This window comes from Felis catus, chromosome X (genome assembly GCF_018350175.1).
Source record: "Felis catus isolate Fca126 chromosome X, F.catus_Fca126_mat1.0, whole genome shotgun sequence".
Taxonomy (NCBI): domain Eukaryota; kingdom Metazoa; phylum Chordata; class Mammalia; order Carnivora; family Felidae; genus Felis; species Felis catus.
The window spans coordinates 111,602,981-111,624,276 of record NC_058386.1 but is presented as its reverse complement, the minus strand read 5'-3'; the positions used below and the strand labels follow the sequence as shown (position 1 = coordinate 111,624,276).

At 39.5% G+C, this 21,296-nt stretch overlaps 1 protein-coding gene across 4 annotated transcripts in view; it reads right to left on the bottom strand.

Moving 5' to 3' along the window:
• The window catches only part of SLC9A6 (solute carrier family 9 member A6), a 63,471-nt gene that overhangs the window by 30,467 nt on the left and 11,708 nt on the right, over positions 1-21,296 (bottom strand). For all 4 annotated transcript variants that reach the window (XM_019824358.3, XM_019824359.3, XM_019824357.2 and 1 more), the window contains 8 exons: positions 13,253-13,452; positions 10,690-10,767; positions 10,346-10,422; positions 9,931-10,043; positions 7,056-7,161; positions 2,514-2,655; positions 521-626; positions 131-219 (listed from right to left, as the gene is read on the bottom strand). In XM_019824358.3, coding sequence (XP_019679917.1) covers positions 131-219; positions 521-626; positions 2,514-2,655; positions 7,056-7,161; positions 9,931-10,043; positions 10,346-10,422; positions 10,690-10,767; positions 13,253-13,452 — 911 coding nt within the window. The remainder of the gene's footprint in view (positions 1-130; positions 220-520; positions 627-2,513; positions 2,656-7,055; positions 7,162-9,930; positions 10,044-10,345; positions 10,423-10,689; positions 10,768-13,252; positions 13,453-21,296) is intronic.

The window sequence follows — 21,296 nt, the reverse complement described above, 5'->3', positions numbered from 1 at the left end:
GAGAAGCTGAAATGAACAGGCATTGTTTGGAACCAACTAAAGATGATTTTTCAGTAACAACAACAAAAAAAAAGACTTCTGTTTTGCTGCAAGGAGGAAAAGTTTATTCACAAACTAAAGTTTGTCTTACCTGTTTAGTTCTATGCTGAGACTCTGTGGACAGATTATTGTACGTGTAATGGGCCTGTGTGATGCCGCAGAACAACACTGCAACCACGCCTATAAAGACAACAAGTTCCAAGTTCACATCAAAGGAGAATTCCCGACTTTCAGAGTGAGGCTTTTACTTCACAGAAGATCATATGCTCAGTGTTGGAATTTCCAGTTGTCACTTACTTTGTTAAGAGGAACCACTTCCGTTAAAAATCTTTTCTTTTTATACCATGAAGTAACTGCGTAAATCCCAACCCTAACGAGTTTGTTCCAATACTAGAAGCTCTGCCCGTAGGTAGAAAAAAAAAAATGACTGCTAAAGTCACTCCCTGTGAACGTTTACAATGAAAAGGGGCAAGGACCCTACCTGTGAAACCCCACGCTTCAGCCAAGAGGAAAGTACTCCAGGACATCAAGAAGAACAAGCCTGTCTCCAACAAATGGAACTCCCGTAACTTGGTGAACTTTGTCACGTAAGACCGTCAAGGTTGATAACAAGATCTCGTGATACAGAAGTGCGACTAGAAAAAAAAAAAGTCGAAGCAAGGCAACCATGCAAGAAGGGTTCTCCGGTCTAACACAAAAGTCACAGAATAAGGAGGCACCAAAGCGAAGGAACTCTTAAAATGAGCGTCATACTGAGGAGTCAGCAGTCTTTGCTTCTGTGAGGAAGCCGCAGTTTTGTCAATCCGATCGTTTTATGGGTATCGCATGCCTTGCCGGAAACCACATCATAAAGGACAGGCAGAGACGGGAGTGACAGAGCAGACACACAACATGCCAGCTCTGATTATAAATCTGCAACCCGAAGCAAGACAGCTTCCGTAATTATAGCGATTTACATTCACTCAGTACATGGCATTTCCATGAGATTTCATGTCCATTTGATCCCCTAGCACCTCTGTGATGCAGAGTAGTCCATGATGAAGCAACTGAGGCACGTCACCCATGTACACTAATCTCAAAAGTATTTTGTTAGTCAAGGGGAGAAGGGCCTGTGTAGGCCTGTGACAAATCTCAGACTGGAGTCTACATTCGCTTCAACAACTGTGTACCACAACAAAAAGATTCCTAACAAGATATACTCCCTACCCTCAAGGAGATTGTTAATGGGGCAGTGATACGATCTGTCCTGGCTCCTCCTTCAGAACATCTTACTGGCTCTTTGTGCCTCAGTTCACCTGTAAAAAGTCATAAGATGAGTCCCTTCCAGCGCAAAGCTGAAGTAGAGCAAACTTACAGATCCTTGAAAAAAGTTTGTTTTTTTTTTAAGATTTTATTTTTGGGGCGCCTGGGCGGCTCAGTTGATTGAGCGTCCGACTGCGGCTCAGGTCACGATCTCACGGTTCGTGAGTTTGAGCCCCGCGTCGGGCTCTGTGCTGACAGCTCGAGACCTGGAGCCCACTTTGGATTCTGTGTCTCCCTCTCTCTCTGCTTCTCCCCTGCTCACACTCTGTCTCTCTCTCAAAAATAAATAAAGATTTAAAAAATTTTTAAAAAGATTTTACTTTAAGTAGCCTCTACACCCAATGTGGGGCTTGAACTCACAACCCTGAGATCAAGAGTCACACGCTCTACTGACTGAGTCAACCAGGTGCCCCAAAGAGTATTTGTTTTATATAAAAATATCTTATAGTTCTCGAACTGGAAGCTCTTTAGAGGTCACCTAGTCCCACTCATCTTCCCTGCTGTCCCCACCCGCCACCTTCCTACACTAAAGGTCCACAGGCGAAATGTCGGTGCTCCTATACAGGAAGCACCAGGAAGGCAGAGGCCACATTTGTCTTGTCCATCTTTGACGCCCAGAGCGTAGCATCTGGCATGCAGGAGGCAATCAGGAAGTGGTTTTTGAATGAACATAAGAATGGCTTGCCCAACATTTCCAGTAGCAGACTGGTGGCAATGCCAAAGACTCTGGAACAGAAGGTTAAAATCGGTTAAGAGCTGAGATGAACTCCCATCTGTCCAAACCCAGGAAGCCTCTTTTGTTCAATAGGCATCGTGGTCGCACATTTCTATTCGTCCTATTCAACAAAGAGCAAATGAAGAGTAGTGCAGAATACTCCGAGGCTCTGTGAAATATATTTACCTTATATCAATTTAGTCTACAATCTTGGAGGGGTCACTGTCTCTAATTAGACTTTTTTAGTGAAAGTTTGAGGGCATGGAGCTGAATGCAAAACGATGAAATTCCTTTATTTATCTATCGGAAAAGATGACTGCCTAACGTTTTCAGGCCAAGTACTTGGTTATAAGGTTAATAATTATAACACAGTGACAATTATGGAATTAGGAGAGACCGTGGAATACAGTATTCAATCACTTTGTTAGGTTAACAAGGAAAATTAATAAAAGGATATTAAAGCTGTCACCACGCCAGTAGCGGCACCCATTGCGAAAGATCCACTGAAGATCCCAAGGAAAATCCCAATGGACTTGAACATGGCTGTGACATCAAAGGTGTGGCTGTTGTCTCCGGCTGGCTGGTATGCCACTATTGAGCTACAAAAGAGTGACTGTTTTTACTTCCAGAAGCAGGTTTTACTTTAAAAACAATGTAAAAAAAATAAAAAATAAAAATAAATAAATAAATACATCATCTGGTGTAGTAGAGCTTGAAAGATGAAATTGGGGTCAGGGTGGGGGGTGTGGGGGAGAGGACAAAAACTTTCTCTTTGAATTGCCAAAACAAGGACAAAGGTTACCAAAATGCCCTGTGGTGGATGCAACTAGCAAGAAAACTCCGCTTTTATGTAAATGACATTTTCAGGGGACAGAATGTTTTACGGTCCTCTATATGAAGTTGCACCAAGGCTTTTCCTCCAGCGACAACATCCCGTGCAGCACTATTCTTTCAGGACTCTGTTTAAGACTTACTAGCACTCAGTGCCTACAAGCCCTGACACACTAATGTGAAGAAACTAATGAAAAATTCCACTTATTTCCAGCAGAGGGATAAGAATATAAAGAATACTGCTCAATACTGTTCAGTACTCAACCAGGTCACATTTTGTTTTCCCTGTCGACTTTTAGAATACCAGAATGGGCCCTATGCCTAACATCCATTCACTCACTGAAATGGACTTTTACAGGCAAATGGGCCTGAAAGTCCATCCAAGGAATCTGAATCCACTTGACCGTACTTTTAGCTTGCCCAGCTGGATCTCCACCTCAAACTTCTGAAAGAAAAGTCATTCTGCAAGAAGCTAAGACAGACAATTACAGGAGACGCTCTCCATCTTGAACCTACAGTCCAAACCTGGTCTAAAAATGCTTCTTTTTAGAACAGTCGCCCAACAGAAATGGCGGAGAAAATCACTGTTGCCAGCAGGTGTCTGGCGAGAGTACCTACCATTACTAAATCAGTTCTCATCTCAGTTAATTGAGGTCCGAGGGTTTTTATAAAAAGTCTAGACTCAAAGATATCATATAAGTCATGTCAAAGAGATGAAGGAGAAAAAACACATTCCTAGGAATATATAATGAATTCTCCCTGTGGTTACTGCAGTGTGTGTGTGTGTGTGTGTGTGTGTGTGTGTGTGTGTGTGTGTGTGTGGTGTGTGTGTGTGTGTTAAAATATCTACGCCATGCCTCCTAAGACTGCTTTCCCTGGATTCGTTCATGTAAACTCAAGACTCACACTAGTCATGATTTTGTTCTTTAATCACTAAAATATACAGGAACGCATGAAAGCATGGTGGGCTGAGAACACACGAGAGGCTTATTTTTTCTTGTCAAACACTGGCCTCTGGATTGATATCCTAGCTCATCTCTTCCACAAATATTACTTTATCTTGAGGCAGCCATATTTTTATACTTTAAAATGTTTTAAAATGTTTACTCATTTTTGAGAGAGACACACAGAGAGAGACAGAGTGCGAGCAGGGGAGGGGCAGAGAGAGAGGGAGACACAGAATCCAAAGCAGGCTCCAGGCTCTGAGCTGTCAGCACAGAGCCTGGTGTGTGACTCGAACTCATGAGCTATGAGATCATGACCTGAGCCCAAGTGGGATGCTCAACCGACTGAACCACCCAGGCGCCCCTATAAATACTTTTGTTAATCCTAAAAGTAATACAATGTACAATTGAGGGGGAAAAATCATTCCTTCATTCTACTGCCCTGACAGAGCTGTCTTATTTGCCTTCTCTATTTCTTTCCCCTCTACTTGTTACATGTGTGCTATTTCATGTTTAGTTGTAATTATAGGGAATATACGGTTTTTAACTCTGCTTCTTCATCCGACAATGACATAAACTATTAGTCTCTCTAACCATGGTTTTTAAGACTTCAAAAATGGTCCAGATGGATGTAACGATTTGTTTAACCATTTCCCCACTGTTAGATATTTAAAAGTTGCTTCTAATATTTTTGCTACTCTAAACAAAAATGTGAAAGAGCATATTTACACTTTTTACAAATTTTGGACTATTTTCTTGTGCTACATTCCCGGACACTACATTACTATACCTGCGGCTCCTTTTACATGTTGTGCAACTTTCCAAGTAGATCTATTTTTAGAGGGAAATAGGACCACCTCTCTCAATGTTTTACTGGTCACATCCATTGGCCTAGAAATTCTACTTCTTTTTTAAAAAAAATTTTAAAGTGTATTTATCCTGAGTGGGGAAGGGGCAGACAGAAACCCAAGCAGGCTCCACACCATCAGCACAGAGCCTGATGAGGGGCTTGAACTCACACACCGCAAGATCATGACCCGAGCCAAAACCAAGAGTCAGATACTTAACCGACTGAGCCACCCAGGCGCCCCCCAGAAATTCTACTTCTAAAAAATATCCTACAGAAATATCCATAATGATTCATAGAAATTTACACATAAATATGTTCACTGCAGTGCCATTCACAATCATGTATTAGAAAACACCACACATTAATAGGGGATAGGAGAGGTAAATTTGTGGTGTATCCATACAATAGGATAATAGAAGTTATCAATGTAGTAAAATGCCCAAATGAGAAAAGCAAGTTATAGAAGAATATGTTTAGTGCTATGCTTTTGTTTAAAAATTATTAACATATTTATATGCATTTTTATTATTCTAAAGGAAAAGTCTGGATGAAAACTTTAACAGTGGTTATTTCTGAGAGCTGAAATTTCAGGAATTTTCTCCATTCTAAGTCAAATACTTTGAAATTTTTGTTACAAACGTATTAATTTTATTATTATAAATAATGACAAAAGACAGAATACAAAAGAGTAGGTGATACTAATTTCAATGTTAACAATGTAAAAGTGATCTTGGTTAGAACACCAGGGTTTCTCAGTCCCGGCACTATTGATATTTGGGGCCAGAGAATTATCTGTTGGGTGGTGAATGCTGTCCCGTGTATTGAAGGATACTGAGCAGCATCCCTGGCCTCCACCCACTAGATGGTTTGGAGTAAAGGCAACTGTTTACAGGGCTAGGTATTTGCTTAGTAGGAGTGGGTTGGCAGGATTGAATTCCTCAGAGGTTTAGAATCATTCACCTGCAAACACTTCTAATAACATGCATAGTAATTTCTATAAGTAGATTAAAATATTGCTCATTTCAATAACTGTCCTTAAAAAGTGTATTATTTGGCACTTCTGAAAATTAACAAATGTTTCTGCAATGCTTATGTTAAAGAAGAGAAATACAACTTGAACTACAACGAGAGATTGCTCAATCATCAAATTGGCAAAAATACAAAAGTTTGACAAATATTCTGTTGGTGAAGCTATGAGGAAACAGGCACTCCCATAATTCAATGGTTAAAGTACAAAATGGCATAATCTCTTTGACGGGCGATTTAGCAATGTCTAACAAAAATACAAATGTATTGGGGCGCCTGGGTGGCTCAGTCAGTTGAGCATCTGACTTTGGCTCAGGTCATAATCTCGCAGTTTGTGAGTTCAAGCCCCGTGTCGAGCTCTGTGCTGACAGCTCAGAGCCTGGAGCCTGCTTCGGATTCTGTGTCTCCTCCTCTCTCTGCCCCTTCCCCACTCATGCTCTGTCTCTCAAAAATAAATAACGTTAAAAAAAAAATTACAAATGTATTTACCGTTTAACATGCTAATCTCACTTCTGGAAAATTATCCCACTAATATACCTCTGTCCGTATAAAACAGGTGAGTTCAAGGTTAATCACTGCAGCATTGCTTGGGATAGCAAAGGACTGAAAACTCTTAAGTTTCCAGCAATAGGAGACTGATTAAATAAACTATAATACAGTTCATAGTATAGTACACAGAATGAGTAAACCCTCTGTATTGATATGGAAAGATCTCCAGGATATAGTTGCATGAGAGAAAGCTAGGTATAGAACATATTTATCATGCTTTTAAAATAAGAACTAAGAGGCAAATAAAAATATTTATTCATATGTGTATTTGCATTTGTATAAGACACAGGAAGACACACAAGAAATTAATAAAAAAGGTTACATATCAGGGGCTGGAGGGACAGGTGGATGAGAACAGGAGTAAAAATGTGACTTTTCTATGTCACCTCTCTATATGGTTTTGATTTTTGAACCACATAAATATATTATCTGTTCCAAAATTTAATTTAAAGAGAAACATTCATAGTATAATGTTAAAAAAAAGAATAAAAAATTATATACACGCCATAATCACAACTGTGTAAAAATAGCATGGATACAAAACAAAAATAAAAGGCAATGTACCCTGAATCTTTATAGTAACTGTCTTTAGGTGTGAGGAGGACATATCATTTTTTCTTCCTTTTTCTTCCTGGAATTTTCCATGTTGTCTGTAAGTATGTATTTCTTTAAGAGGAAACAAAAGCCTCATTCTTTCAAATGTCTGCATTCATAATGCACTTTATTCAATAAGTAACTTGTGGTTCCTAGTACCCTGACATTGAATATACAGAATATAGTAAGAAAAAAGAACACTTACGAAGACAGCACTATGGCAACGGCGTCATTGAGGACACTCTCCCCAAAAAGAAGTGCGTAGAGTTCAACATCCACTTGAAGCTCGTGGAATATGGCAAGGACAGTCACTAGCAAGTAGAAAGGGTCAGAGGAATATTCAGATATTACAAATATAACATAGTCGTCTCCACACGTGATTATGATGGTTACTTAGAAATTCATCTCTACCTCGTAGGATCCAATCCCAATAAACATTCTCTTATCATATTAAAGATTAGGTAAGTTCATGTCGATACTTCTCTCTTCCCTAATTGTGTACCTGCAACATCTCCTTTATCTTACAAAGAGCTGAAATTAGCTTGGAGGACTGAGTTGACCTATATGTGTCATGCAAATGCTAATATTCTTGTCTTGTATATTTCTTTTCCATAAAGAATATATACAAAATTTCTTACAGACCAGGCAATCATTAATCTTTGATGAAGAAGGGTATTATGAAAAGCATCTCTTCCTGCAAATTTCCTTTTTTTCTTTGGAGACTTACAACTCATTTCTATTTGACTGGCAAATTTCAAGCACACTGGGTTAGCCAAGACAGTAGGAAGTGAAAGGCACAAGTTTGGTATTGGTTGAGATAAAATTTATGACCAGAGTTATAGCTTCTATATTTAATAAGAAGCCAATGATCAGACGATTACAGCTTGAGAAGATAAAAAAAATCCTTCTAGGCAACAATTCTATGAGAATTCTTAGAAAATCAGATGAGACTGAAGTTGCATTATAACTTTGATTGCTGAGTCACATACAGCTCACTCCCTAGACAAACCCGAGCACACATGAAAGAATATTATAACCAGAGATGGGATAGCTCTTTCAAGTGCCAACCAACAAAACAGGAAACTTCCATTTTAAAAGACGTAGTTTCTACTGCAAAGCATTTCATCTGGAATATATGGAGATAAACGCTTACCAAGGGGAGGAGAAAAGGAGGGCAAAAGCAGTGCTGAAGAATTTTGAGAAGAGGATTTACAGCTCACCCTTCTAACAAGTATACAATTATAAAATAACAGAATTATTATAGGGGCAAATGCCTATATAACTCAGAAGAGATGTAACTGTCCAACTTAATATAAGCAAAACAGTTTCGCTAGAGCCATTCCGGCAATGTTTTGTAACCAAAACAAAACCGGAAGACTGAAGTAACGTAGCTAGTCCAATTGACTCAGATTTCTCATAGACACTGCAGTCGAGGACCTTGCTTCCAAGCAAAAGGACCCAGAAAAGAGAGACCACTGGCTCCTTGCAAAAACCAATCCTATTTTCACACTGATAATGCATGCAGCTCTAAACAGTAAGGTGGCAGCCTTTATTGTCTTTAAGGGAGCAATTTGATTTTCAGTTTTAAAAATGTTAAACTACACAAACGCCTCTCTAAAATGCCCTCTGAGCTTTATAAAATCATCTCATATAGAGAACATATTTTCCTACTTCCTGTAATATAATTCCCTGTGTTATCAGTTAACACAGGAATTCAGAGTTAACCTTAAGATCATAACTTGAATTGTACTGGATGACAATTAAAGTAGATCAGTAAATGAACAAGGGCAAAAAGTAAAACAGAACAAACCTCTGCCAAGGTTCTAAAGCCTAGTAAAAGAAACCCTGCATCCTGAGTTCAAAAACTGCAGTCTATGTTCCCATTGCTACGTCTTCAGCCTGCATATTCTCTAAATTTTTAATATTTATTTTTGAGAGACAGAGTGTGAGTGGGGGATGGAGGGAGAGGGAAACACAGAATCCGTTGCAGGCTCCAGGCTCTGAACCGTCAGCACAGAGCCCGACGCCAAGCTCGAACTCACAAACCATAAGATCATGACCTGAGCCAAAGTTGGACGCTTAACCGACTGAGACACCCAGGTGCCCCCAGTGTGCATATTCTCTAGATTCCTAATGTGAATGTAGCTGTGAGGCTCACCAGTACTGTATCACAAAAGCTACAAACTAACTCTATAGAATTACATTCATTCTCCAGCTGTGCTCATATCAAAACTATTTCATAGCTGTAAAACCAATCCTTTAATGTACAGTAAGGCCCACCAATGATGCCAAATCACGCTTATAGAGGCACAACTGCCTTCTTTTTTAATACATATTTATAAATATTTTTATTTTTTTATTTTAGAGAGATAGAGCAAGTGTGCAAGGGGGAGAGAGGGGCAGAGGGAGAGAGAGGGAGAGAGGGAGAGAGGGAGAGAGAGAGAGAGAGAGGGAGAGAGAGAGAGAGAGAGAGGGAGAGAGAGAGAGAGAGAGAATCTCGAGCAGGCTCCATGGTCAGCATGGAGCCCAATGTAGGGCTCAATCCCATGACTCTAGGATCATGAGCTGAGCTGAAATCAAGAGTAGGGCCCTCAACTGACTAAACTACCCAGGTACCCCACACAACTGCCTTCTAACAATCATTTAAAAACTGTTTTTCTTACTCTTAAATGCAGATAGTTGAATATAAACATTAGATTTTTAAGGAAATGGTTTCCAGAAGCTTGAAAGAATATACTATTATTACCCATTTTAACTAATCTAGTTCATAGTCACCAAATACCCAATTACTAAAGATAGAACCAACCTGAATTTCTGAAGCAAAGGCCTTAGAGCCCATCTAAATAGCATCAAACTGTGGACCACTAATGAGCAAAGGTAATAAAATAAAATAAAAACAAAATGTATGTTTAAGCCAAAAGGGCCCATACATTTTGTTTTTTCCTCCACAGTTGGAAAGTATACTATGGGAATTTATGAATTCTACACCTAAAGGAAGGATCACACACACACCGTTTTGCTGGCAAAACATGGGACCGTAAGTACTTAAGAACTTAAGCTCCCCTCTCGTGGACACATACCTGGGTCAGTTGCTGATACAATGGCACCAAACAGCAGACAGTCTGTAAAGTAAAAATCTCCCGCAAGCTGTCCGGTCACTTTCATCAGTGTGACACAGCCATACATTATTGACCTGGTCAATAAACACATTTCTACTTTAGAGAAAACAGTAACTGTTACAGAAGTTAGAATATCCTAAGAGGATGGGTCTACTATAGTACTCGGTGACTAATCGCAAATTTAACTCATGTCATTTAAATATGGTAATACCTTGGCCTTAAGGAAAATTCAAACAACTTGATATCTATGTGAATACATTTTACTGAAAAAGGTCCTTAGACACACTCAGGAACACAATACCGCAAAAATTGAATATGCATTATTTAAAAAGTATAATTTGAAGGATAAAAAATGTTTTAACCTTCAAGTACTTACCCAATTACAAAACAAGAAATTGCTGTTCCAAGAAAAGCATATGCTAGGATAGACCCAAGGTTTCGAAAGAAATGTCTCTGACAAAAAAAAAAAGTTACAGTGTGTTAGAATACTTACCAATTATTTGAAAAAGAAAAGGCTTTCTATTCTAGTCTGCTTTGCTAATATTAAATGCATTATTCATTAAAGGAAATAAGAGAAAGAATTTTTGTGCAGGCATAAATTTCAGCAGGGAGAGAAGGGAGGGAAACCTGGAAAGAACTGCCTATTTCTGAAGTGACAAAGATGAAAAAGCCCATGGAGGTTAAGGTCGTTCAAAGTATATGAAATACAAAAGCACTTACTCTTTTCAGACTATATCCTGCATAAAATATGATAGGAGGAAGCAATATGTTGAAAAATACTTCTGGATCAAAGGTAACCTGTTAAAATAAAGAGTTCTTTTAGATGAATTCCCTTAGGAGACCTCGCATTACATTATCAAATTATCAAAAAGAAAAAAGATTTAATTTTAAACTGGTGAAAGGCAAGAATATTACCGTGGTAACTGCAAAATGTTTCATATAGGATAGCTGTTGTTCTATTTCTCAACCAAACGACAAGGAGACAGTGTCGGAGCCATCTGTTAAGTCCTATCTGTGGAAAGCGTGTTACAATACACGCATTAGGGGCACCTGGGTGGCTCAGCAGGTTAAGCTTCCGACTTCAGCTCCCATCAGGATCTCACAGTTCGTGGGTTTGAGTCCCACGTCGGGCTCTGTGCCTGGAGAGCCTGGAGCCTGCTTCAGACTCTGTGTCTCTGTGTCTCTCTCTCTGCCCCTCCCCAACTCATGCTCTGTCGCTCTCTCGCTCAAGAATAAATAAACATTAAAAAATACTATGACATGGGAATGCAAGCTGGTGCAGCCACTCTGGAAAACAGGATGGAGGTTCCTCACAAAACTAAAAATAGAACTATCCTACAACCCAGCAGTTGCACGACTAGGCATTCATCCACGGGATACAGGTGTGCTGTTTCGAAGGGACGCGTGCACCCCATTGTTTATGGCAGCACTATCAACAGTAGCCAAAGTATGGAAAGAACCCAAATGTCCATCGATGGATGAATGGATACAGAAGATGTGGTATATATATTTATACAATGGAGTATTACTCGGCAATCAAAAATAAGGAAATCTTGCCCTTTGCAACTACGTGGATGGAACTGGAGGGTATTATGCTAAGTGAAATTAGTCAGAGAAAGACAAAAATCACATGACTCCACTCCTATGAGGACTTTAAGAGACAAAACAGATGAACAGAAGGGAAGGGAAACAAAAATAATATAAAAACAGGGAGGGGGACACAACAGAAGAGGCTCATAAAGATGGAGAACAAATAGAGGGTCGCTGGAGGGGTTGTGGGAGGGGGGATGGGGTAAATGGGTAAGGGGCACTAAGGAATCTACTCCTGAAATCATTGTTGCACTATATGCTAATTTGGATGTAAATTAAAAAAAAATAAAAACCGTTAAAAAAATACTATGACATTAAAAATCTTAAAAATGGTGGGGGGGCGCCTGGGTAGCTCAGTGTGTTGTGTCCAACTTCGGCTCAGGTCATGGTCTCACGGCCGGTGAGTTCAAGCCCCGCGTCAGGCTCTGTGCTGACAGCTCGGAGCCTGGAGCCTGCTTCGGGTTCTGTGTGTGTGTGTGTCTCTCTCTGTCCCTCCCCTGCTCACATTCTGTCTGTCTCTGTCTCAAGAATAAATATTTAAAAAATCTTTAAAATGGGAAAAAAAAACCATGAACATATCTTTGCTTTAAATAAAAGAGACCTCAAACTGGTAATAAAATTTGGGGGGTATGGCATTATTGCTGGCAAGAAGAAACAGACTTCTTACATAGGGAACATCCCTAAAAATATATAGCATAATATTACAGTTAAAATACTTCTGTGTGACTAAGATTTCTAGTCCTGACAGCCTATTTCTTTTAATATCTATTCCCTATAATAATACAGGCACCCCTTTCTGTTCATGAGGCTACGGTAGGATCTGACATGAACAGAAAGCAGCTACACACATAGCCCATGCTAAAATTTTATTTACTAGAACTTCTAAGGAACTGAAATTTTCCACAGGTGGAAAGAACTCTTGCTGCAAAGTAAATGAAGTTCGTATGAAATTTTAAAAAGCATTAAAGATGGTCAGGACCACAACCAAGTAGCTGTGAGAGCCAAGTCCTGCCCATGCAGAAGACAGAAATGGAGGCAAATGGCCAAGGGTGGGCGGAAAAAAAGAGACATGCGCGATGAAGCCCTTAGAAGCTTCATGGGAGGGGGGACTATGATGGGGACAGGAGAAAGCAGCTCCAGGAATGTCTGGGAGCCAGTAAGACTGCAACACAGCCTCCTACATAAAGCTTTATGCACAGCATGGTACAATAACTGATACTCAGAATGGGGACCCTGAAGTTGTGCCAGATTATGAATCAAAGAAAGATTAAATTGTCCTCAGTATAGAATGCAATCAAAGCAAGAAAGAATTCAGAGAAATATTAATGGAATATTTTAGGTATTACTCAATGTGCTGATGTACGATAAAACTCTAAAGACCATCTGCAAATTGAAAGAAATGCTTATGAATTCTGCTCAAGTCAATACTGGTCACCATTTATTACAATTATAAACATCATGCAGTGAAACAAAAAGGATTACAGTACTTAGCCTCAATCAGAAAATGAAATGTACAGATGTCCATTTCCTTAGCATTACGTTTGTTAATTGAGATCTTTCTCCATTTTAAAAGACAGATGATTTTAAACATCATTAAAAATTCATTATAAATTTTTCTCCTGAATCATTTTGCTGCTAGTTACATATACACTTTTTTAAAAAATCCCAATAGTCCCTTTAACTGAGAACTTACCTTTCTAAGCATTTCATTATCTTGCACGTTATTGAGTTCATGTGAACTGATCTCTCCTTTAAGTGTATATTCATAAAATTTCCCACTAACATTTACCAATAAGGTAGTTGGGCTTGACTGCACTTCACAGCTCAGGGTCACATTATTTACATCGCTTGGGACATGAATGCCATATCGAAGCACAAGGCCCACCAAAAGACCTGGAAATAATAAAAGAACCATATAAGCTCTTCTCTAGGACAAAGACTACTTCTTTTATACCCCATACATACCTTTGGGTTGAGAGCAAAAGAACTCTTATGATAGTCCCCTGTGCTTCAGAACCAATTTTTAGGCTGAACGCAGTTATATTTTAAAGTATTACTCAATTCACAAATCTGAGTCCAATATTCATATACTACAGTGGGACAAGAGGGAAAAACATTCCCTAGGGTACAGCATATATCACTGCCTTTCTAAGTCAACAAGAAGTAAGTGATGACAAATGTAACAAAATGAAAAAACACCTTCAAATTACCTGCACACAGAATATGCTCTAAGGTGTCCCAAACGGACAGTGTGATCGTGTTAGAAATATGTTTACCACCTCCCCCTCCATCCGCCTATTCACAAGACTGTTAAACAAAACACAACATTTCTCAAGTTATTGAGAAATAACTCAACCCTACAGTACCGGGTTGGCCAAACCATACACACTTAACAAATTGGAACGTCAATAATATTTGCGGATCGATCCAGTTCTTCTACCACTAAAAGGTCAGATTGTAATTTTAAAACATGTGCTTTAAAATCAAAACACGGAATAGAAGTTCTCAGCCTGGCACTATGACATCAACATATTGCTAGAATTGTTCTTGGATCATCATATTGGTATTCAAGTGTGCACAAACAAAATCTATGTTGATCAAACTATTTAATAATGGCTTTACTGAGATGTAATCCACATACCATAAAGTTTACCTTTTTAAACCACACAATTCAGTGGCTTTTAGTATATTCACAAAGTTGTATACTGATCACCACCATCCAATTCCAAAACATTTTCACTGCTCCCAAAAGAAACCCCATACCTATTAGCAGTCATTTCCACTCCCCTCAACTCCTAGGCCCCGGCAATCACTAATCTGTTTTCCCTATATATAGATTTGCCTATCCTGGACATTTCATACAAATAGAATCCTATAATATGCGACTTTGTAGGTCTGCCTTCTTTACTTAGCATCATGTTTTTAAGGTTTATCCATGTTGTAGCATGTATCAGAACTTCGTTCCTTTTTATGGTCAAATAATACTTTATTGTATAGATATACTTCAACTGCAAACTGAACTCAAACTTCTGGATCTTTGCTTAACTCCAAGATGTACAGCACACCACTATCACATTTTACCTCCCTGTTGCCTTTCACACTAACTTGCCAACCATCCTTTTAATATATACAAACAGAGTATTGTGCTGAGAAGGTCCCCAGGGTTCAGAGATGAAAACAAGGTCCCTCCCCCAAGTAGCCCTCAGTCCAGTTAGCAAAACAGGCAAAATAAACAATTACAGCACAAGGTGTTATACAAGGTGTTATAAAAACAGAAAAGAGGTACCTAACCAAGCCTGAGGAAGTGGGACAATAGGGAAGCCTTTCCAAAGATGTCACCTAAGCAAGGAAACAAGTAAAAGAGGTTTTCCAGGTAGGAGGCACAGTAGTACACATCCAGTCACAGAAGAGCGAGAGAACACAGCCCATTCAGGGAATCACACGTAGCTCAGTATGGCTGGGTTATAAAGTGGCAGAGCTCAGGTGTAAAAGATCGGCAAGAGCTGAGTCAGAAAAGACCTTGCAAGTTGGAGAAGAGAGTTTAGACTATATCTCGAAAACGAAAGGAAGTCAGAGAAGGGTTATAAATAAGCAGGGGCTTGACATCAGATTTCTATTTTAGAAAGAGATGGTTGGTCTAGACTACGGAGGTTCAAAGAGGCCAGAGAGAAGGCCACTGCAGTCATTCAGGCACTAAGAGCTTAGGGCTTAATCTAAGAGAGCAGAAAAAGGGACAGAGAAAGATTTTTAGAAGGTATTATCCTTTAGAAGGATTCAGTGACTGAGTAGACCAGGAGGAAGGGAGGAGACTGGGAGAAAGACTGGGAGCCAAACTGACTTGGCAACTAGGTGGGTAAGCTGGCCTGAGCGACCGGACAGGTAGCAACAGGGCCATTCTGTGAGAAAGGGAAAAGATTCACAGGGGAAAACGTACAGTTCTGTTTTGGACATGCTGAGTTTGATGTACCTGTGACACATGCACAGTGGAGTATGTGGGATCTGAAGCTCAAGGAAGTACGGGGTCTCAAGTGGAGATGGCTGAAGTCAGGTGCCTTTGAGATTACCTGGGGAGCAAATAAAATGGGAAGAGGACTATGGATATACGCCCAGAGCTTTATCCCAACATTTAATAGCCAACATGAAGAAGCTGGTAGAGGAGGGGCAACTGATGGAGGCGTCTAAGAAGGAAAAGCAACAGGAGTAGGAAGAAGAGAGGAGGGAGTGATGTAGTCAATGCTGCAGCAAAGTCAAGGAAGACAGGTGTTAAAAAGTGTCCATTGGGTTTGGCAACGAGGAGCTCCCAGGTGACCTTGGTAAGGGCAGTCTCAGTGGAGTGGTAGGGGCAAAAGTCAGACCAGAGTGGGAAGTGATGAAATGGGGGCAGAGGAGAAGAGCTAAGAAGTGGGGAGGGAGCAGAGATGAGGGATTCTCCGAGGCAAATTACAGTCATGCGTTTTTTAAAGTGAGCAGCAATGAATAACTACTACACATTACGATGATCTCAACCTTTTAAAAAGTTTTAACAAAGTTTCAGATTGAAAATAAATGAAAGAGAAAATATTTTCAGGCCATATATCTGATAAGGGACTAATATCCAAAATACATAAAGAACTCACATAGCTCAATAGCAAAAAAAAAAAAAAAATCTGATTAAAAAGTGGCCAGAAGATCTGAACATTTTTCCAAAGAAGACATAGAGATGGCCAACAGGTACACGAAAGCATGCTCAACATCATTAAGCATCAGGGAAATGGGGAAATGCAGATTAAAGCCATGACGAGATCACCTCATACCTGTTACAATGGCTAAGATCAAAAAGACGATAAATAATAAAAAGTGTTGGCAAGGATGTGAAGAAAAGGGAGCCCTTGTGCACTGTTGGTGGGATTGTAAATTGGTGCAGCCACTATGAAAACTAGTATGGAGATTCCTCAAAAAATTAAAAATAAAACTCCCATATGATCTAGTAATTCTACTTTGGGGTATTTATCAGAGGTAAACAAAAGCACTACTCAAAAAGATAATATGCACCCCCATGTGCACTGCAGCATCATCTACAATAGGCAAGATATGGAAATAACCTAAATGGCCATCGATGGATGAATGGAGAAAGAAAATGTGGTATGTATACACACACACACACACACACACACACACACACACACACACTGGAATATTATTCAGCCATAAAAAAGAATGAAATCTTGCCATTTATAACAATATGGATGGACCCTGAAGAGGTTCACTTATGCTAAGTGAAATAAATCATACAGAGAAAGACAAATACCATTATGATACCTCTTATATGTGGAATCAAACAAAACAAAACAAAACAAAACCAAGCTCATGGATACAGAGAACAGACTGGTGGTTGCCAGAGACAGGAGGTGGGGTGGGAGGTGCAAGAAATGAGTGAAGTATACACTTATTTAAAAATTTAAAAAATGAGCCTAAGTGGCTCAGTCAGTTAAGCATCCAACTGGATTTCGGCTCAGGTCATGATCTCATGGCTTGGGAGTTCAAGCCTCATGTCTGGCTCTGTGCTGACAGCACGGAGCCTGCTTGGGATTCTCTCTTTCTCCCCCTCCCTCTGCCCCTCCCCTGCTCATGCTCACTCTCTCTGTCGTTCAAAATAAATAAATAAACTTAAAAAAAAATTAAAAATAAAAATTAAAACAATGAAAGATACACCGTGAAAATAGCCCACCTCTAAAAACCAAAATGAAAAAGTGATGGCTGGGTATCAACTGGGTTTGATAAACACAGCCTGGGTGAGAAAAGGCTATAGGTCCACAGTCATCCTGCCTACATGATACGGTAAAAGCTCTTTTGTCCACTATCCCATAAGACCTAATTAAGAGGTGCAGAAAAAGTTACCCCCTTATGTGTATGTGCAAAAATCAAAGCTAAGCTACTACAAATAATAACAGCAGTACAAATTCTTTCCAAGTCCTTAAGCCTGACTGTGTAAGGAATGGTATCTACCCATTCTATTGCACTCTGACTCAAAGCTGAAATGTCGCTGGGTGCCCTGAGGAGGGCTCAGCGCTTGGACAAATTTGGAACACACACTTTGGCAGTTAAAACTTCAGTGAGGAGAATAATTACTTAGGTTGGAAAAAATCAAGATCCTTTTATTACAGCATCAGACATCTGAAAAACTGGAATTTCTTTGAATAAAGTTGACAGTTCAAGTTAATTGGGGTTCTGTGAAAGGTCAAATCATCATCATGGAGTTAAAGCAATTCTCAGTCAAGAGAAAGTGCACAAAAAGAGGGCTTTGTTAAAGGGATAAGGCGGAAACTTCTAGCCTCCCACAGAGGCACAAAAAAATATTGATATCACGAAATTTAAAATCACCACTAACAGGCAACAAAGAATACAACCACAAAGCAGCGCTATCTTTCACAAAACAGAGAGGCCCCACCCCTCCTACACATTCTTGACCCTCTTGTGTTGGAACCCCTCCCAGGGATAAAGAACTCAGTATCACCCAAAGCCACAACACCGTATAGGTCTCGCCATCAATGGAAATTGATTTTCTAATAGATTTCAGCCCATTTTCCCAAGCTATCACACTAGAAGCCTCTGATAGCCAAAAATACGGAAGGAACATCACTGGGATATTAAGTGTGGCCAAAATTGATAAAATTTCTACAGATTAACAAGTGTTCGTATGTACATATATATTTATATACACATGGTGTATGTAGGTACATATGTATTTATATACACATATCTGTGTATGTTTGTATATAACATTTATCTACTTCTTGAAGAATGCTGTTAGATTTTGTTTTAAAAGTCAACTCGACTTCAAGACAGCCAAAAAAAAAAAAAAAGGCAAGGCCTTTGCCAGCCTCTGGTTAGTTTTACATGTGTTTATTTTTTTGTCTTCTAGCACATTCCCTGTAGTAGCTCTTCCAATCTTGACCCTCCTTCTCAGATCCTCAATCTCACTGCCTACTTTTCAGAGAAGCTATAGGCCATCTGATGTACACTGCCTCAATCCCATGCCTCTCCATGTCAACATTAGCTCATTTCCCCTAACCCCCCCCCCCTCTTCTCGGGGAAAGATCAACCTCTTTTCCAAGGGAATCCTTTCGCCTAGCACCCTGAGTCAATCAATCTCCATCCTAATTCTTTCTGCATATATTATCTGATCCTCATAACCTTATGCAGTCCACACTATTATAAATCTCTCAGTCACTGTTTCCTCATCACTAAAATGGGGATAAATGATTTGCCCAACAGTATTTGGCATTAAGTGATAAAAACCAGCATGGATATCTGGTTTTTCTATTTCCAAAGCCTCTCTAATTTTCTTTTTTTTTTTAATTTTTTTTTTCAACGTTTATTTATTTTGGGGACAGAGAGAGACAGAGCATGAACGGGGGAGGGGCAGAGAGAGAGGGAGACACAGAATCGGAAACAGGCTCCAGGCTCTGAGCCATCAGCCCAGAGCCCGACGCGGGGCTCGAACTCACGGACCGCGAGATCGTGACCTGGCTGAAGTCGGACGCTTAACCGACTGCGCCACCCAGGCGCCCCTAAAGCCTCTCTAATTTTCTAATCATCTCCTGGCTCTCACCACTAACTGCTTCAGTGGTTAAGGTCTCCGTTCTCTCACAATCCACCTCCAAAACCCTTACAACTGTAAGTATTATCTTTCTACATATCCGATCTCATGAAATTTAGTACAGCATAGTGTATGATGTAGGAGAAAAAGCACAAGTTTGAAAGTCAGATAGATGTATTAATTCTGGCTCTATCAAGTTCTAGTCTGTGACCTTGGGGTAGATAACCTCTCACTGGACCTCAGTTTTCTCAAATGTAGTAATGAGAATACTAACCAGTTTATCGTTACAGTTAAGCTTTATCTCTTCAATATAAGGCAATATGGTTCCAGGCTAAGAGAATGGGGCTTCTGAGCCAGGCTGACTGGGTTTGAATCCTGGCTCAATACTTACAAATTATGTCACTTCAGGCAGGTCATTTAACCTCTCTGTGCCCCAATTTCTTTACCTGTAAATGGGAAAGATAACAGTACCCATCTCACAGGGTTGTTAGGAGCTTTAAATGAAATGATACTTGTAGAGTGTGTTATAATGCTCAACAAACATTACCTATTAAGGCACTAGATCGTAAGTGCTTTGTGGGCAGGGATGATGACTCATATCTGTATTTCCCATCACATCTCATACGTCAAAGACACTTAATATTTACTGATGAATCACATCAGTTACGTGTAGGATCCCGGATACTATAAGTTTCAGGCAAAACATTTCTTCCCTGTCCCTTGCTTTTTATACAATCTGTAAGCACACTACGGTGGGTGATCACTTTTCAGACTTAATTAACTACCCTGACAATTTTTACTAAAGGTGACTCACTTTTAAGCTTCTTAAGCAAGCGAGCCCAATGAATAGAACACTTGGGTGCTTTCACACTGTGTCTGTAGCTGTAGCAACTAGGCTATATTACAATCTAGAAACTGACCATATTGGCTTTTTTTTCTTTTTTTTATTCTTGACTCTCAAAAATATAAAGGAGAGGCTTATTTTAAATAGCATTTTTCCAGGATTTAGGAAGCTAAAAGGACATCACAGAAATAAAACTATCAGTGGGCTGAATCTTGGAGGGCTGGATATTCCCAGAGTAAGGAGCCTATTCATCTGGAAGTCAAGCTGAAAAATAAAGGTCTTAAAATCATATATTAACATAACAGCTCTGATGGTATAAGAGTCATAAGAAAAGGTAAATGGCAGACAGTAATTAGGATTTAAAAACATCAATTTCCATGGCACTGAAAATACTTCGACCCAATCCCGTCTATTCTCAAGTTAGACTTGGGAATTAGTCAGGAGGCTGTTCATCCATAACCTCCATTGCCATAGTGAGAAAATGGAACCGGCTACAGAATGCCAAGCCGTGGCAAACCGAGCCCAACATCCTTCTACTTTATATTCTGCAAGGGATACCTTTGTTTTTCCTTCACAAAATGCTAATGCTAAGGTATTCCATCACCTTTCACTAACTCAGACACACCAGGAAATGCAGTCAGTAATCCCACTTTCAATTTAGCTCAAGAGTTAGAGGAGGTTAAAGATATCAACTACCAAGGAGCAAATGTTTCCAGGGCAATTCTAAGTCCTTATTGGATAGAAAGAAAGAAAGAAAGAAAGAAAAGAAAGAAAGAAAGAAAGAAAGAAAGAAAGAAAGAAAGAAAGAAGAAAGAAAGAAACCACTACGCTTGCCTCTTAACTTATAAGAGAAATTAAAAGAACTGTTCTGAGCCTAACCTGAGAAAATGCAGTTATAAGAGCAGTAACAATAGTATCACAGTTATCATTTATTATTTACTTAGGGGTCAGGTACTAAGCTAAAAACAATTCTTCCTCGCAATAATCCAACTATCATTTTTCCCAATTTATAGATGACAGTGTAAGAGGGTAGGGGACTCTTGTCTAAGATCACGCAGAACAGATGGCACAGTGGTACAGGAACCCAGGTCTGGCTCTAAAGCAGGGGTTGGTGACTTACAATGATGGTTTGTTTTTGCATGGCCCGAGAGCTAAAAACTGTTTTTACATTTTGTAGGTTTATAAAAGGTTTCTAAAAAGAAAAAAACAAAAAGAAGAAAATGCAACAGAGACACAGAGACATATGTGACCCACAAAATCAACACGAATTATTATGACTCTTCATAGAAAAAATTAGCAGACCTCTGGTCTTAA